Raw genomic sequence first — 19,286 nt, forward strand, 5'->3', positions numbered from 1 at the left:
TCAAGGGTTCTGATTATCTGTATGTTTACACTAGGACTTGGAACTGTACTGTCCTCTCAGGTCCTCTTAGCACTCATACTTGTGTTTGATTTGCACTTCATTGTACGTCGCTCTGGATAAGAGTGTCTGCTAAATGCCATGTAATGTAATGTAATATGTAATGTAATATCTGCATATTTCCCTTAACCCCTGGATTTTTGGGGGTCGGTCGTGCAACTTAAATGTGCGGTTTGCATTTCTACAGTTTCAGTGGCTAGTTAAAGCTTTCCTTAATCATATGCTTGAAAATAAAACAGCACATTGTTATTCGACAGGCACATAAATCTAGTTTCCCGGGTATGACACAGTCAGGGATCATGTTATAAATTGTCAGCAGAAATGTGTTTCACAATTTATGCCAATCCTATTTGATATGCTTTGGACTATCTTACAGCTTTGTATTAGGATCTTTGCTTGAAACCTCTTGATTTGCTCGACATTGACTATCATTAAGGTTTGTGTGGGGGGAGGTCAGAGCATGCATTCTAATTAAGTGCCCATTCACACATGATGGCATATATTCAAACGCTTTGCTCTGAACACAATTAAGTACAATAATAGACATTATGGACATACCCAGTTATATAAAGGAACCAGAAGTATTGCTTTCCCTTTAAATGAAGTTGGTATTCCTGTACTCACTTATGCGGAAAATGCAGTGTAGCATATGGCTTCATAATTATTCATTTGTTGACAGATAAATTACTCAATTATTCAATGAGGCATTGGGTAATGCATTAAAACTGAAAGCAGATTGATAACAGCACTCACTTATTTGCACCCGCTTGGAGAAATGAGCGTGGACATAATTTCAAAGGTATCGACAAATATGCTACAGGCAGGTTTAGTTAACAGTCCTGTGGCTTTTGTTTCATGAAACTCACGTGCCTCTTCAGCATATTAACATCTTGATTACTATCTGACAGCGTACCAGGACTGGAATTCTGGCCATAATATTGTATTCTGTCACAGCAGATTGAAATTGATGTATAGAAAAGCCTTAATGCACAGGAACATACTTTGCCTGCTTGCAGTATGTTGCCGTGCCTCCCTGTGCACTTACAGGCTTATATTGACTCAGCTCCCACATGAGAGTGAAAGGTTGATATAGAGCACCATGGCAACTGTCGGTGCCTTTGCTCCTGTGTGTGTGTGTGTGTGGATATGGGTGTGCGTGTTTGTATGTGTGTGTATGTATATGTGTGTGTTTGTGCATGTGTGGCTCTGTTTGTGCATACATGTGTGTTTGTACAGTATGTGTATGTGTGTGTGTGTGTGTATGTTTGTGCATATATATGTGTGTGTGTGTGGGTGTGGGTTTGCGTGTTTGTCTGCGTGTGTGTATGTATATGTGTGTTTGTGTATGTGTGGCTCTGTTTGTGCATACATGTGTGTTTGTACAGTATGTGTATATGTGTGTGTGTGTGTGTATGTTTGTGCATATATGTGTGTATGCGTGTGGGTTTGTATATGTATGTGTGTGTGTTTGTGTATGTGTGTGCATGTGTGTGTCTGTGTTTGTGCATATGTGTGTGTATGTATGTGTATTTATGTCTGTGTTTGTGTTTGTGTATGTGTGTTGTGTGTGTGTGTGTGTTTGTGTGTACAAGTGTGAGTACGTGTCTGAATTCAGTGTGGTTTTTCATCTCTGGTCCAAAAGGAGTGCACCAACGACTGCTGCAACGCCAACAACTGCACACTGAGAGAGGAGGCGCAGTGTGCCCACGGGGTCTGCTGTGAGGGATGCAAGGTACCCCCCTACCCCTCACACCTCCCCCTCACTCCTTTCATACATACCCACATCAGACCAGAGGCAAAAACGATGAGACTCCACCGACCTCCCGCCATCGCATCAGTAACTGGCTGATTTCACTCCGTATTGGAAAGAGCTCTGTACACGGAACAGCCGTGTTTTCATATGAGGAACACCCCAGGGCTGTATCACAGAGCACGATTTCTGAGTTACTGGACCTAGTAAAACCCAACCCTGATCTGGAACATGGACTGAAGTAAAAAGAACTCTTCCGGGTTTTGCTCTGTGCAGTTATCAGGCTACGTTGTGGAAGACACTTTCTCTCACAGGGGCAGGACCTCGTGGACTGACTGACAGGCTGAAACACACAGCCTTACAGCCCACTTCATTAGAGACCTTTTTTTGGATCCAAGCTGTGGATATTGCTTCCCCTATCATTAAAGTTCATGGCGTAAAAGGACGCCTGCTCTGTGCACGCACTTATGTGCTCTCCCATTTTATTTTATTTATTTACTTATATTGCACCAAGGTGCTTTAACAACCAGTAAAACTTCAAAAATAAAACGTTAAAAGTTGAGACAGATAATAAAAGCAATTTCAATATATGACAGAAAATAAGAATAAATTAAGACATTAAAGTCTAATCTAAAAATGTGTCTACGGAAAATAAATTATCAGACATTAAAAGCAAATCTATAAAAATGTGTCTTCAGTTTGCTCTTAAAAGATAACACTGACTCAGCTGTTCTGATGTCCAGGGGGAGACTGTTGGTACACTTGGTGTTATCGAACTACACTGGAAAATAATTTGGTTCTACAAATGGTTGATTTTGATCAACAATTTATAAAATATCAAATAGCAGCCATAGCCGGTCTGGTGAATAACAAGGAAATGAAAAGCAAATACAGAGCAATTTTCTGAGTTCCTATTAACGTCAGTACAGCTGCACAAAGACCTTTTTACTGGATTTGTATTCGTTATTGTCATACTGTCATGACACGGCAGTGTTTTGCATTCTTTCCATTCTGACAGTTCCTGATTACATTGAATTAGTCTGCAGTCATGCTGATCCAGCGAGACTTTTAATACATACGGTTTTACACATTGTATATTCTTCGCCAGCCTTTGCAAAGGTGAATGTTTCTTTTTTAAACACGTTTGTTTGTTTTTTTTATCTCTGCCTTTTAATGCGTTCTTTCTCTAGTACTAGACTGTTGGTCAAATGTTGTACGTTCTCTCAGGCAATTCATTTTGAAGGACACTTCATGAAATATAGCACATTTTATTTGTTACTGTAAGTATTTGTCCTCTTTCGAGTGCAGGTTACAATGCTTACAGTCATGTTTTATATAATCTATAACCAGCCTGAACAGTTCTATTTTACTGCAGCGATGCAGAGTTTTTGCTAACGGCACAAAATCAGTGTCCCTACAACTATCAAATCCTTGTGTCTAGCAGTCTTCCACAACATTGCACACAGTAACATTTAAACAGAGAGCATGCGAGTTCAAAAGGAACAAGATGCACTTATTTCGAGTTAAAGGTATACTGTCAGGGTTGATATTACATTGAAAAGTTTGCTCTGCAACTTGATTTTTTAATGAACAGATTGCTTAATTGATTGATTGACTGACCAATAGGGTGAGTAATTGAATAATTAATCATTTGCCTGGGTGTTTTATAAACACATTAATTCAGTGATTGATAGCTAAAACAGCTAAATGAACATTTTTAAAAGCTAAAATTAAAAGGCGAATTAATTAATTAAACCACTAGTCGACAGATGAATACAGTGATAGCTTCAAAGGGAGTCTCCTAACAGCCGGTCCTGCTCTCTTCCCCATAGCTGAAGCAGGCAGGGACCATGTGTCGAGGGCCCGCGGGGACCTGTGACCTGCCTGAGTACTGTACAGGGGCCTCGCCCTATTGCCCCCCCAACGTCTACCTGCTGGATGGCTCCACCTGCCACAACTACCAGGCCTACTGCTACAACGGCATGTGCTTGACCCACGAGCAGCAGTGTGTGCAGCTGTGGGGATATGGTACGCCACTCGCCCTGCATGCAAGACACTGTCTGCTACTGTACCCATCACTGTCTCCTGAGCAAGCTCCATTTTAAACAACACACACACACACGCACTCTCACGCACACTCACACAAAACACTTCCAATTTGTTGCTAATCCTAAAAAACTTTAGTTGAGACAACAAAAATCAAACTCTATAAAAAGGCCTGGTGTATACATAATCACCTCCCACATGTTCATTGCCAGACTGACAATGGGCATAAAATTCACTAGTAAATCTTATTAAAAAATGATCTGGCACGTTAAGATGTAGACAGTACAACCTCAAATTACTCTCAAGAATGATTTTACCTTGGATAAATAATTATCTTTGTTTTAGAATTCTAAATGCTTTATAATTAGCGGTATTTGGCTGTAGAATGCATCAAGTCATTTATTAATTTGAAGCCAAGTTACTCTGTCTCGAATGCTTAATTCACTACTGTCTTCGCAATTATTCAAGGTACTTTTGAAATGTTAGTGGGCATAATGTATAAAGAAAATACTTCAGCTTAATTTTTCAGTTGCTTTCTATCTAGAATTAAAGCTGATCTTTCAGACAAGCTAATTACAGAAAAAGTGCTTGCTTTCTGTTGCATATCAATAAATGAGAAAAGACATTAAAGGCAAAATGCTCACATCACCAGATCATTAAACACCATTGATTCAGTGTCTTGCTGCTCTTATACATTTACAGTACATTATGAATGTGGGACATAAGCTTGTTAGTGCTCTTTTAGTCAGTCTCAATGACATGAGATGCCATAAAGAGAAAAAGCGCATAGCTTGCATTCATAAAGAGCTTCAGGATAGGAGTACTGGTCCTTGTGCATAAGTGAACTTTACTCCTTATGTGTTTAAACACAAAACTGTTCCCAGATCAGTGCTGATACTGTGAGACACATTGTGAAAATGGCCCCAGGTCTATTTGTGTCTCAATCAGTTCCCTTATATTGTCACTTCCTGTTGTGTTTCAATTTGTTTCGGAAAGAAATCAGGGTCACATGACAGTGCTTAGCATTGTGGGGATGGTAGAAGCTTGGGTTGATTATTTGCATTGCTGTGTGTATGGCTGCAAATTGATATAGTCCTTATTCCAAATGCTTCTATTCAATTCATCTCTCTGAATCCAGTGCTGTTGCTCATTTTGTAACCAACCAAACCGAAGTGTGAACATACCATTAATGAAGATGGTTGCACTTTTTACTTTTTAAAGGTAGCAAACAAAATCTGTACATACTGTACAGTACCTTGAAGGTTAATTTGCATTTGGAGACAAAGCTAACATATACTTACAACCCTGAGCAGGAACAACAGTATCCCACCCATCTCACCCAATCACATCTGTGCCCTTCGGTTTACATGACAGCCTTCCCGCAGTACACCCCTTGGCGAATCCCACGGCGAATTCACTCTGATCTCTGACTGAAGTGCGTGAATACGGCATCTTTCCTTTGTTCTCCGGGCAGGTGCCCGCCCTGCTCACGATGCCTGCTTCCAGGACGTGAATGCCGCTGGGAATGCCTTCGGGAACTGTGGCAAGGACGGCCAGGGGAACTACATGAAATGCCAAAAGAGGTAAGGCAGAGGAACGACTGATCTTAGCCCTGATGGGATTCAAAGCCTCTGGGGGTGGGGGGTGGGGGGGTTCATTTCAGACCCACAATGCAATTCACATCTCAGATCTCCTCTCTCTAGCTCGCCGGCAGGTGGGTATGCTCGTAATTAATCTGTAATCATTGTCTTTCCTGCCAGAGAAACATCAGTGGCAGTGTAAAGGGTGTTTGTTCATCATTATGAGTTCTCCATACACAAAGGAGGCAATATTTATTAATATGTGAAACAAAGTAGAGGACTGTTTCATAAATACAGGCCAGGCTTATCTCTGTTTATTGTATTCAGGTTTAGTTAACTCGTTCTGAACTTGTGTCAGGTCAATTAGGCAAGGGTCCGTAGTGTTCATCATTGTTTATACCTGTGGAAGCCTGCCAATGCTGTAATATTGTAGCTCTCCGGGTATTAGCCTGCATCCAAGAAGAATTAATACCAGGTGCCCTGTTTTCATGAGTCAAGTTTGGACCAAAGTCCAAACGCTCATTGGTAATTTAATCCAGCGCCCTGGGAAAACATCACTGTGTTTATGAGAATCATGTGCAGTATTTCAAAATATAGCCCTGGAAGAGTGGTGGCAAACGCAAGAGGAACGTTCATCCCACAAGCTTCCTGTGTGACTGTCTGTCCCCTTGCTGCCCTGCCCCTCTCTGTCCAGCGATGCCAAGTGTGGGAAGATCCAGTGCCACAGCGCTGCCAAGAAGCCCAAGGGCACCAACGCAGTGTCCATCGACACCACAATCCGCACGGACGGCATGGAGGTCAAGTGCAGGGGCACCTACGTCTACGCCACCCAGGACGGGCAGGGGGACCTCCCGGACCCGGGCCTCGTCACCACGGGGACCAAGTGCGGAGAGGGGAAGGCACGTACCGTCACACCGCCGTACCGCTCGGCCGAGACCCTCCTCTTCCCCCCGGGGACGGGCGCTTAAGTCTGCGCTGCTGACTGTGTGCTGAACGCTGTGGAAAGTTGGCAGGGATTCACCAGTATCAGTCCAAGGCAGCAAATGCCAGCCTTAGTTGGCTGTATTTCCTGTTATTTTACGCTAAACGCATTTAACAGATGCTTTTATCCAGAGCTATTTGTACTGTGAGAGAATGTAAGCATGTATACAGGAGTTATATGAGCAGCATTGATGTACCCAGCTAACACTCCCACACCATGGGCAGTACAACAACATTGCATAAAGCACTAATGCAGGTTAACTGCTGCAACTGTGACTCAGTCAAGATTGCATTAAGTAACCTAAGTGTTGCTAATAATACCAGAACAATCTTTACCCAGTGTTACTGTTCAGTGGAAGTTCCATAAAATACAGTCTTATTATTGAAAAATAAGTTAAAATGAAATCTCCAGGTTTTGAGGACAAGGGCTCTGAATCTTATCAAAGGTGTTTACTCTCTGTTTGTCGTACCACTGAGGAAAGGCGATCACCGCATCTGCAGTCAAAATGCAGCCTCTTTATTCTGTGTTTACATTTACATTTCAATATTTGGCAGATGCTATAATTCGGCAATACTCCTCCCAGTAAATCAATACATAACACATGATAGACCCGACAGAGGAGCAGAGGTGCAAAATCCAGGTTCAGAAAATAAAAGTCATCCACATTATTTTGTTCCCATCACCTGGATTTGCTAATTAGCACAGTTAATTAGTGAAATGAACTGGCTGAGTTCATGGGTGACAGAAACACATGGCAGGACTTTTACTTTCGGCCTCCTGAACTGTCCAGCTCTGGTTCAAAGTGCCAGGTCTCCGCTCGCCTTGTCCCTCAGCCTCCGTGTCTTCCCCTCCTCCAGGTGTGTCAGGATCGCCGCTGTCAGAACGCCTCCTTCACCGAGCTGGAGATCTGCATCACCCGCTGCCACAACCACGGGGTAGGGGTGAAGCCCAGTCCCGCCCAGTCCTCCAGCCTGCTTCATATTGTACATACAATAGGGCCAGCCTGTAGCCTATTGGCTAAATTACATGACTGAGACCCAGAAGGTTTGTGGTTCAAGCCCCAGCCATGATAATACCCGCACAGCTGTTGAGCAAGGCCCTTAACCCTGCATTACTCCAGGGGTGATTGCCTGCCAGTTTAATCTAATCAACTGTACGTCGCTTTGTTTAAAAGCGTCAGATAAATAAGAAATTGTTTATTAGATACACTAGACACGCCAGGGTTCCCTCAGATGTGTCCCTGTTAGAGCCTTCACTGCTGCTCAATCAGACCTGCTGCTGTGCTCAAGTCCAAGGAAGAAAGTTTCAATCCAGATCACGTACTGTTGATGTGTTTATTTTTCCAAGCTTCATCCAAGAAAAATGAGTCAATTTGCCTTTGCTGGGGGTGACAGACGTATCGAACTGAGTCCCATCTCATAGAGTTTCTCCATGTGTCCCAGTGTTAGCCGCAGTTTCCACTCTCCTCTGAGACAGACATAATTTCACACTTATAAATCCTTTAAACCTGCCCTCCAGGTACCCCATATCATCGCAACTAGCTATGCATGTGAAAAACCAGCAGAGCTTGCCGTTATTAAGCCATGCTGTTTTTTAAAAGTTTTTTTTATTTTGTTCAAATCTGTGCAAAGAGCTTTTGAGTCTCAGGGGCGCCGAGAGACATTTATTCCAATTACCCTAATCCTCTCGCTTAATCTGTTTGAAACCTATACAAGTCTTAATTTGTTTGCGTTGTTTATTTTGCGACGCTCTACGAGCAGTGAATGGAGAAAGCCTCGACACTAACACTGTTTAAATTGCGCCGTTTCATTTGCATCCTCGTCTTGGCTGTAATTATCGCCCGGCTTAACAAGCGTGGCGACGCGGAGCGGGGCAGAGCAGGTGGCTGCGGCCAAATTGTGTCCCTCGCTTATCTCCCTCCACGCAATCAGTCTTTCGGCGGGGCCTTTGATTTCCAATGAAAAGACAACGCGGAGTCACCCTGCAAAGGAAGCTTTGATGAAGTGCTGTTTTCAGGGCAAATAAGGGAGTGAAAAACCGCTTGATGAGAACAGACAGGGGGAGAGAAATAGAGAAATGCATGAAACAATGAGAGGCCCTCTGCTCTCTCACTGTGCCATGATTATGCACCGGTCTCTGACCATGTTTGGAAGATTTCTGTGTAAATTAGTGTGAGGCCGAGGGATGTTTACATAATTCTTTGAAGCTTTCTGTGGCGAGTCATATCAATAGTAACTCCATGCAAATACAGTCTTTACATTTACATATGAAATGCTTGTATTCAAGTACATTCAAGAAGTGTCTCATATTTATTTATTTATTACCATGTTTTGCAACCAAATTTTAATAGAAAGTGAAATCACAGCTCTATGTGCTCCCAATATTAACTTGTGTGTCTGTGTGTGTATGTGTGTGTGTATGTTTGTGCATGTGTGTATGCGCGTGCGTGTTTGTATGTATGGGTTTGTGTGTGTGTGTGTGCTTGTTTGTGTGTCTGTGCGTGGGGTACATGTTCTTCCCAGGTGTGCAACAGCAATGGGAACTGCCACTGTAACCGTGGATGGGCCCCGCCCTTCTGTGAGAAGCCGGGCCTGGGAGGCAGTGTGGACAGCGGGCCGATTCAGTACGACAGTAAGCACAATACCACTCAGTAAACCCCCTCTATCACAATGCCCATATGCCACATTCACCCAATGCCACATTCGCACCCAGCCTGTGTGCCATATGGTGCGCAGTCAACATTTAACATTAGATGTGCGCCATATGGTAAAGTGTGATGGCACTGTGTGTTAGGGTGAGTGCATTGCTGCTAGCGCTAGGTGCAGTCCACCAGGCGACCCTAATCAAATGAAATGAAATGGCGCCCTCACAGAGTGAAAAACGGCACAGATCTTGTTAAGAAGATCATCAGGGGAAATCAACACCAGGGGAAAGTATTTTAATTGTAGAAGCAGGTTTCCGCCATATGACCTCTCTTCACATCAACCTCATAGGCCAACAGAGTTAAAGAGTGCCCTGCAGTGAGAGATTCATGGGAGAAGGCAAAGAAAACATGGATGCCATTTTGTCACAGTGAGGAGTCTGCATCGGACCGCTTTGTTCTCGCCCAGCCTCCGTGGCAGTTCGGAAATTGGCAGACGGTGTTTCGATAATCACCGTTCACTCATGCATGCAATAACCAGCAAATACATTATGTAGTGATTTGCCATTAAGTGCTATGACTGCATTCTGAGGGAAACGTGTTGTAAAATGTATTGATTGTTCATTAATACTGGTAGGTGGAGGAGCTGTGGATCTGCCCTGTTCCCAGAGTGAGGCCAATTAAATCAAAAGTGATTTTGTGATTGTTAAACGTGAAGTGTAGCACAAGTGTGTATGTGAAGCTCTTATCTGTTGGAGCCCAAGTAAGGGTTTGAAAGAAGCACTATTGTGATATTCATTGACACTCAAAACAATTAAAAAATGTTTTGTGTGTTAAAATAAATTTTAAAGTGTAATTGAATTTTTTATTTATAAACTGACAAAGCCACTTGTGAGCAGCATGTTGAAGTTCTTCTCAATATTTGTTACATGGTTTTTCTGGGAACATATTAAACGCACCAGAGTGGAAAGTAAATTATGTAGCAAATGGACATTTTCCTCCCACTCTGTCCCAAAGTTAGTGAGGAAAACAGCCTTGAGTGCTGTTTTGTTTGTGCGGGGAGACTGCTCTGCTGCGAATGTATTTAACCATGGCCTGGGCCTCTGACTCAGACAGAAAAGCATATTGAAAAATGGGAAAGAAGAGGCCTCCGTCCACCCTCTGTCCGTCATCGCTTAGATATGAGAACTAAGAGACGAGCCGCTGGAAAATTACATTTTTTAGATGCGCCGCTTTTTATAATGAGCAAATGCAAGAAAAGCTTTTTGCCAATGTCAACGACCTTCTCTTGGAACAAATTCTGCGCTCGGCAGTATAGCAAACATTCGGCATGCGTCACAAGCAAATTAAAGCTGTGCTTGCCATTTCTATATATGTATTTCGGTGATATTTGCACAGTAACACAGCAGCTTATTGGATACGCTTATGGTTTTGCTCATGACTGCATTTCTGTGTCCAGGTTCTGTGTTCTCCTGTTGAGTGTCCATGTTCTGTGTTGTCCTGTTGACTGTCCAGGTTCTGTGATCTCCTGTTGAGTGTCCATGTTCTGTGTTGTCCTGTTGACTGTCCAGCTTCTGTGATCTCCTGTTGAGTGTCCATGTTCTGTGTTGTCCTGTTGACTGTCCAGGTTCTGTGATCTCCTGTTGAGTGTCCATGTTCTGTGTTGTCCTGTTGACTGTCCAGCTTCTGTGATCTCCTGTTGAGTGTCCATGTTCTGTGTTGTCCTGTTGACTGTCCAGGTTCTGTGATCTCCTGTTGAGTGTCCATGTTCTGTGTTGTCCTGTTGACTGTCCAGCTTCTGTGATCTCCTGTTGAGTGTCCATGTTCTGTGTTGTCCTGTTGACTGTCCAGGTTCTGTGATCTCCTGTTGAGTGTCCATGTTCTGTGTTGTCCTGCTGACTGTCCAGGTTCTGTGATCTCCTGTTGAGTGTCCATGTTCTGTGTTGTCCTGTTGACTGTCCAGGTTCTGTGATCTCCTGTTGGGTATCCAGGTTCACTGTCCGCCTGCTGAATGCTCTATCTCTGTTCTCAGGTCAGCTGGGCTTGGTGGTCGGTCTGCTCTTTGCTTTCCTGGTACTGTTACCTGCAGTCCTCATTGCATTCTACTGCTACAAGATCAAGACCTCCCTCTACCACAAATGGATTTCACAGAGGGAGAAGAACAACCAAGAGAACCGGTAATACATATAACCCCTGCTGAAAAAAACAGCTCAAGCTAGGTTTTGAAACAGCTGGTAGCTGGTCATTTCAAGCCGGTCAGAGCTGGACATTTCACCAGGAAACACAGCCATCCCACATCTTCCGAAAGGTCCACAAATAAGCAATCTGTGGCACAGGTGGAAGTGAAGCTTAGAAATGAGCATTATCCTGCAGCAAATTGACAAAACACAAAGTGTGTGGGAATCCCCCCAGGTCAGTTCACATACTTTTCAGGGAAAAACAACCCAATGGCAGTATGGTGGAGCAGTGGGCAGGGAGCTGGCCTTGAGCTGTAACGCAGACATGCCAAAAATGATCACCTCTTGGCTAACGTCAACTTGTTCATAGAGCGATTAATTCGCATTCACCTGGAATGACCCATTGAAAAGTGTACCGCATTATTCACTCTTCATGGTCAAGTGGTTGAGTGTAGTGAATGCATCACTCTGCACTGCACAATGGCAGCTCCCAGCTAAAAGAATGAGGTGGGAGGGGGACTGCGTTTTTTCATGACATTTTCAATCTGTAAGCTGTGACACGTTGAAAGGAAAATTTCACTTTACGTAATATTTGCTTTTAACCGTGTCATATTGCAGAGCTTTAAAACTGAGTCCTGCAGTAGTTCCTTTCATAGTAACCGACTGAAAACTTGAAAGAAAGTAATTACTGCCTCAAATAAAGAAGTTTTCTTGTTTGCCTCAAAATAACATGGGACATATTCATTTACCCACACCCCCTGAAGCTTTGTATTTTCTTTTTCTCAAGCTGATTCTCACTAACTGAAGGTCATATACATTTTAAAAAAGCTTTGTTTATAAAGGACATGGGCTTTTAAATTGCTTTATTTTTCTCTTGTTAACCTGAAGGGATGTTTTCCGTACTGACTTAAAATGTGTAAACATTTTATAATTTTCACACAAATGGTTTTGAAATAAAAGAAATTGCTGCACAATGGTTATGCTAATTGTTTGCCCACAGAGCAGATAATTAGCACTGAATTATATAAATAGGTGTTTTTAGTGCAGTAAGTGACTGGAAAATACATGTTTAATGCAGTAAGCCTGAATAATGGGAACACTATCAAAAAGAGACAGAATGTGCACAATACAACACAAGGTGCAGGTCCGCAGAAAATAGCCTTAACCGAGGTCACTTTTAGCTACATTTATTAAGTCAACATTTCAGCAGCCCTGTGCCTTCTTAGAAGCACATGATTACATTTGCATTTGTGTTAGCCACCAGCTAGCTAGAATTATTACTTAGTTCTTTGCAAGCTGACAAACAATAACTGCCAAGCACACACGCACACACATACACTCCTGCACACTTATAAATGGTTAAAGAGGGACCAGCGTTGGCACTGTTGTGCCATTATTTTCCATTATGCACATTTTTTCACTGAATGAGCCAATACTTGCAAAATCTACAGCACATATTACATGGAACTAACTGAACAATTATGTACTAACCTGCTCTGACTAATTTCACTTGAATTAGTTTGTGCATTTAAGTATTTCTTGATTGGTTCTCAGGAACGATGTGACAGATCACAAGGTGAAAAATGGACATCTGAACCCAGCATTTCATCTGAAAGTGGTGGGGCCCACCTCAAAGAGCTGCAACACAAAGAAGGTTTGTGTGAGCCTGCACAGTGTTTTTATGGAATAGGGTATCTGTCTTCCCATATCTGATATGAGCTTTAGGAATTAGCAACTGATTTTCTTTATATTTAAAACATCGGTCAAGTTTGTTTCTGTCAAATCGATGTCTTTGAAACGGAGAATTAAACGACTGTGCAGACGAAAAACTAGTCATAATGAAATCTGAGGATTTCTTCATGGCCTGTCAGTTAGCTTGCAGTATGCCATAGGGCATTTTTTACTCAAACTTAATGTTACAAATTCATTTTTAAATATTTTCTTATGTCATAATGACTCAATTTAAGGTGGTAGTTATTAATATACAATAACAGGATATTGTGCTTCATTAAGACAGTTTTTATGAAATCGTAATTCTAGCTGCCTTTTACAATATTTTTTCAGCATAGAGTTGTCAGGACTATATGAAGAGCATTCATGACTGTGTTCTAATCTGTGTCTAGTACTGTGTTTATATTTTCAATTTCTTCCAGTTTCTAGTTGGTTTGTCTATTCATAGTGACCAGGTGAAAGACACACACTTTTGAATTTGGACTACTGTACAAACATACAAAAAAAAATTTTTTTTTTTGAGTTAAGAATAAACAATGTCATGCAAACAGAACACCGCATTGTCCGTTCTGTTTGTTAATTTTCTGGGGGTCAGCAAAGTTTTCTCTCTTTACTTCTGTATTTTGTTTTTCCTATTTGTATTGGCTAAAAGGATCCCTCTGAAGGTTGTCATATGAAAGGCCCAAGAAGGCCCAGCTGTGGGTAATTTGCAGGCATTGTAGCAACATGCGCTGGGAAAGATAAGAGAGGCTGCCAGCACTCTAGGTATAAACAAAGCTCTGGCAGCCTGGCCACAGCTTTGGATCACAGGGAAGCAGATTAAAGTCCGACCAGAAAGCAAGTCAGGAATGATCTCCACTCGTTCTGTTGAAAGTTTCTTACTTTGTGTTTTTCTTTACATTTGCAGTCAAGCCATTATTGCACCCAGGCTCCACAACAATATGCTATACTCACAAATAATAAAAGTGCAGTCTACAACAGGCAGCAGAAGTGAGGGGAATGGTGAGATCTTGGAAGGGAATGGAGAATTACCCTGTCGCTAACACCTAATGTGTTCAGACAAAGCTCACCGATCCTACACCCCGGAGGCCCAACATGGCTCCAGTTCCTTCTAAATCAATGCTTTTCTCTTAGAAAGGGAAATGATAACATATCATTCATACCATATTGCTGTAACACGGTCAGCTTTGAGAGCTCAACAAAATGCAATTTCATCGCAATCCATATAACTAACGTTAATAAAATATTTTGGAATCAGCAGCAGTTTTGTTTTCCAGAAAGCTTGCCAGTGTTTCCCAGGTGACGAGCACACAAGTGTGGGAGTGCGAGCCATCGGGCATAAGGCAGTTACAGCTGTTTGCATTTAAAATTTGTGTTCTTTTTTTTTTTTTACCGGTTTCATAGCTAAATAGCAGCCATGGAATATTCCAGGTCAGGAGACTCTAATGGTGCCTGTTCCCTTTCAGCTCCCACACACGAGCAAGGAGGTCCTACCACTGAGGCCCAACCCAATACCCAACTGCACCCAGCCCGTTAACATCGTTCGGCCCCTGCGTCCGGCCCCCTCTCCCCACCGGGCCCCCCGGGACCTGCCCCTGCCCCACGGCAAGCCCCCTGCCGTCCCTCCCAAATCTCCAGCTGCCTTGCGCAAACTCACCCCACCGAGGAAGCCCCTGCCCCTCAGCCCGACCAGATGCCCATTGGTAGGTTGTTGATGTTGCTCACCTGTCAACCCGTCTCCCTTGTTCCGTTGCTCTCTCCCTCCATCTTTTACTGAAACTTCCCTCAACAGTCTGTTATAAAATAAACCTTACATTAGCCCATTGTGAAATGGTAATGCAAGTATCCTAGTTAATGCCAACCTATAATACATTAACAGGTTTCCAAGGGCAGTTATTACCAAAATGTCCTCCAACAGTCCTTAATATAATCCTTTAATATTCTACAGTAAATGAGTCAGCCTCGTTGGAATAATGAAAATGGCCCATTTAGTTGAAAACCATGGAGTTTTTCATGGCACGTGCTGTCTGGTTTTAGTATCTTTTTTTTTCTTTTCTTTTTTTTCGCTTTCTTTGTCCCTTCCTGTTAAAGCTTCTTTCCTTGTCCTTGCTTTGCCATTATGGTGCTGTCAGCTTGTACTCAGAACTAATGAACACATGTCTGCTTTTGTCCCCTTTGTTATGAATCATTTATTCAAGATGATTAATCTCCCGCAAATACAGCTGCTTCTTAACTTGGTTACTAATCAGTGAAAGAAGTTGCCAGCGCATTGAGAAAAAAAAAACTCGCATTAGAAATCAGCATCGACTTTGATGATATTGCGCGAGACGTTTCTCCGTGTTTTGCTGTTTCTTCAAAGAATGTTTTGTTTAATAGCAGGAAGAAGATGAATCGGCCGTACACCTGGAAGTTGAGTGTATTGCATCAGAAAATGTGCAAAAAAATAAAATACACAGCTTTTTTCCGCTCTGCTTTTCTGGTATTCACAGCTGGTGTCTGAGCTTCAGCCGAGGCCCTCTCCCCCACCTCAGAGACCCCTGCCTCTGAACCCCTCCCCTGGCCGAGGGACCCTGCCCAAGCCTCCCGTGTGCCAGCTGGGAACCACGCCCTCTGCTATCAGCCCCAAGCCAATGGGCAAGGTGTCCTCCAGCATTCCTCCAATCAGAACATTCAAGTACGTCCCCAATAAGGCTCACCTGACTCTGCCACACAACAGTGTGAGACACCTGGAACTTGTAATAACAGAGTCCATCCCTTAATCGATGCACGTAGCTAGAGTTAGCCTTGCAAAATACTATACTATAGCAGTCATTGGGAGTTTCCAAAATGCCACACTTGCCCTTGGCCAAGATTTTTGAAAATTGATTAAGTAAACCAAAAACATAGAAATGTCGATAACATGCATTATATCGTTCACATTCTTCATTTTTTGTCCTAAATTAGTTTTTCTTTGTTGTTTTTTTTTCAGACCTGTTCCACCTCAGAAGTAAGTGTTTTTGATCTTGTTGAATCCTGAAATGCTCTTAAGCTCTCATGCGTTCTCACTTTCAAAGTGGGAAATGGAGCAGTTTAGTGTCTATTGTCTCCTCACTGTATAGAGCCCACACAGTCACTGTAGCAAGCTTGCCTTACCAAGACACAGAGACAGACCCTGGAGCAGAAAAGGCCACTACCTGGTGCTCATCTGCTGGCAGAAGCAGGGACTGAGGTTTCACGCAGTGAATCGCGAATCGCCCAGCTTTGCATTACGGCAAATCAATTCCACACCCAAAGGCTAAGCTGATACCACCCGAGCACTCGCACACGCTGTGCACACATCTCAATTCACATTCACCCAGCATCCCGCTCTGTGCTGCTCTTAATGATGCGTGCACACACAGCAGCACACAGTCTTCTCTGTTTCCTCCTAATTCCCCAAACAAAATGTTTTTGCATTCCTCAGTCTGGTGTGGTCTCACCTGGGACCTGTTTCATAGGGCAGGATTACAGAGTTAGCCGGACAACTGCAAGTTGTCGGAACAGCTCTTTTTACTTCTGTCCATTTCGGAGGGGTCCGGGCTTTCTTTGGCGCAGTTATGCGGCTAACTCAATAAGCTTTGTCTGTGGCTCCAGGAACATGCTGCAGCTCTGGCAGTCATAGTTTTTTCCCTTGTTCTGTCTCTCTTTCAATAGGCCTGTCCCAGGGGCCAAACCAACCACAGCCTTGTCTCCACTACGAAAATGACCCGGGGAGACAGCAAAACTGACAGTTTAGAGTTTGGCAAACTTATTTGCACTAAAGAGCATATGGCTGGGAGGCCTACACCGGCGGTTTTGGTCCAGTAGTGGGGTCCAGTCCAGTAGGTACGGGCGTGTAAGGAATACCCACAGGGTGTACCAATTGCCTTCCTACGTGACACACATGTGCTCGAAGACGACCACGCCCAGCCTGGAAGACGGCATTGGCCCTGCACTCTAGGAGGAGCAGAATGAGACTGTCAGCTAAAGTCATGAAGCTTAGCTGGGCAGGGTCACACTGAGTCAAGTAGCTCAACTGGTCTGTGCATCGCATCTATACCTGTGTCTTTTTTTTTTTACTGCTGTTAGTCTGTTGGTTTTTAAATAATTTGCCAAAGATGTACTTGTGTGTTTTTTTTTTTCGTTGTGTGGGTGGGGCTTGATTAATTGCTGCATTAGGAGTTTTTTAATGTTACATAAAATCCATGTGCTTTAGCTTTTTTAATGTTATGTTTACACATCTTTGAATGCAGAGCTTGTTATATCCGGTGAAGTACACAGAATCATGTTTGCATGAGAGACAAATGAAGGATTTACAAATGTGGGTTTAATTTATTTTCCTTTTCTACATTATGCACCCAGATTTAGATATATTACAAAGTGAAAACAGTGTTAGGAACATGGCTCACATCATTCAGCAGGGTGTATATTCTTCTGAAGTGCACTGCTCCCTCTATCACGCTTGAGGTTTGTCACGTAACGTTATAATAACGTAAATTAAAAAGGATTTACTGGTCTACAGACCGGGGATGTGCCCTTTAGCCTCTCTGCAGTGGCAGTGAACAGTTATGAATATGAAATTGCTAATAATGCTTCAGCAGTGGTAGGGGCCTATTAGACTGTTTTATGTTTTCTGACAATTGAGCGTTTTACCAAGAATCCCTGTATTACTGCCTAATTTTAACATGTGCATGTCATTAAGGAGATTCATCCAGTGAAAATTCACAATGCAACAGAACGATTGCTTCTCTGTGTCCTGAGTCAGGTGGGAAATATCGCCACTATTTCTTTAATCATTGGGGAAGTGCATATTTTTACCGATCTGTAAATATGGTTAATAGATAGCAGCACACTTTCTAATTTTTCATTAAATTGCTTCAGAATACAAGCCAAGAGGGTGGTTTATTTTTTAAGGCAAGTTGTTAGGATGCTACGCACTCAAATTGTAATTTCAACTTCAGTTACAGACTGACTGGTTAACCCAATAGGGTATGAAACTGGAAGTAGCATACTCAATTGAACGATATTGACCTCATTATCACTGATGCAAAAAAAAACAAAAAAACTTATAATAATAAAATGTGAAAGTATGAACATCTCCAGTTACAATGCTTTCATTCATATCGCAGTGGGTGTACGGTACTTTCTCATACAGGCTTGAATACTGTGCATATGTCCCCTGTACATTGGGTGACTCCATGTTATAACTTACAGCCTACATTTTGATGTGGAAAGTTTAAACTTTTTTGAGTTCATTTCTGTGTCATTCAGCAATGTATTTTATGGAGTGCATGTGTTATGTAGTGTCTAAAGGTGTCATCATTTAGTGTCCAGACACAAACCGGTTATTTTTTTTATTCACGCACGTCGAAACAGTTCACGACTGTGGAGAAAACTTATAAAACACTACTTGAAATGGGTCATAATTACATAATGCACCACTAAATTTTGCATAAGCATAAATAAATAAAACTCGCTTTCAACAATTGATTTTCACAGTGCCTATAATTGTAAGTAATGTCGTAATAAATATCAGTTGTTATGAGCCCTTCACATTGATAATGTATGCTCATGAATAATTAAGCAGTATGGAACGAGAACTCTGGTATATCGTGGATATTGGCGCAGCTAGCGGGGTGGTTTGCGTGCTGTTACACCCCCTAGCTATGCCAATATCCACGATATACCACAGGTTCGAGTTCCATAACGCTTTTATGCAACGGTTACCACATTTATCTTTCAAAATTTCACAAAAGAAACACAAGACAAACTTTTCATGAATGTATTTTTGATGGAACTATGTTTTATGGTAAATGTATTCTTCCGCTGAACAGTAGTTTATTGGTTGCTAAGCAACGGTATTGTGAACGTTAACTAGCAGTAATGTATCACCACTCCACTATCGAAGCAACGGTAGTAACGTCAGCTGACATTAGTATGAGCTAAGCAACGTTATTGCAATAATGTATCCCCACTGCATTTTTTTGTGTGGACGTTTATCAGGACACTGCCAGATAACGTGCAGTAATTTAAATAACTCATAGTGACGTTATGGGTCATCATTTGCTTCTCCGGGGTTTGGTGCTCTTGCTGGCATTTCGATCCAAGGATGTCGCCTAAGTTGTATTTTTTTCGTTCCTACTCCTTTCCAAATCAAAGGACAGTTTAACTCCATTTTATTTTAGTTCGGTAGGCTACTAGTAGCGAGATGATGATAATAATTTACGTTCATTTCGATTACAGAGTAGATAACGGTGATCTACAAACGTGGAGTAATTTTAAAAGATGTGTGAAAATTCCATTTAGCCATCGTAGATATTGGCAC

The 19,286-nt window shown here is 42.4% G+C and overlaps 1 protein-coding gene across 2 annotated transcripts in view; it reads left to right on the plus strand.

The window, feature by feature from the left end:
* LOC133130356 (disintegrin and metalloproteinase domain-containing protein 33-like) overlaps nt 1-18,447 on the plus strand; it is a 104,522-nt gene extending 86,075 nt beyond the window's left edge. For both annotated transcript variants that reach the window (XM_061244890.1, XM_061244891.1), the window contains exons 13-24: nt 1,700-1,789; nt 3,640-3,835; nt 5,328-5,436; nt 6,128-6,332; nt 7,273-7,350; nt 8,938-9,046; nt 11,089-11,233; nt 12,788-12,887; nt 14,431-14,667; nt 15,454-15,638; nt 15,933-15,950; nt 16,637-18,447. In XM_061244890.1, the coding sequence (XP_061100874.1) occupies nt 1,700-1,789; nt 3,640-3,835; nt 5,328-5,436; nt 6,128-6,332; nt 7,273-7,350; nt 8,938-9,046; nt 11,089-11,233; nt 12,788-12,887; nt 14,431-14,667; nt 15,454-15,638; nt 15,933-15,950; nt 16,637-16,688 (1,524 nt within the window). In that variant the 3' untranslated portion in view covers nt 16,689-18,447. The remainder of the gene's footprint in view (nt 1-1,699; nt 1,790-3,639; nt 3,836-5,327; nt 5,437-6,127; nt 6,333-7,272; nt 7,351-8,937; nt 9,047-11,088; nt 11,234-12,787; nt 12,888-14,430; nt 14,668-15,453; nt 15,639-15,932; nt 15,951-16,636) is intronic.
* The last annotated feature ends 839 nt before the right edge of the window (nt 18,448-19,286 follow it).

Source organism: Conger conger, chromosome 6 (genome assembly GCF_963514075.1).
Source record: "Conger conger chromosome 6, fConCon1.1, whole genome shotgun sequence".
Lineage (NCBI taxonomy): Eukaryota > Metazoa > Chordata > Actinopteri > Anguilliformes > Congridae > Conger > Conger conger.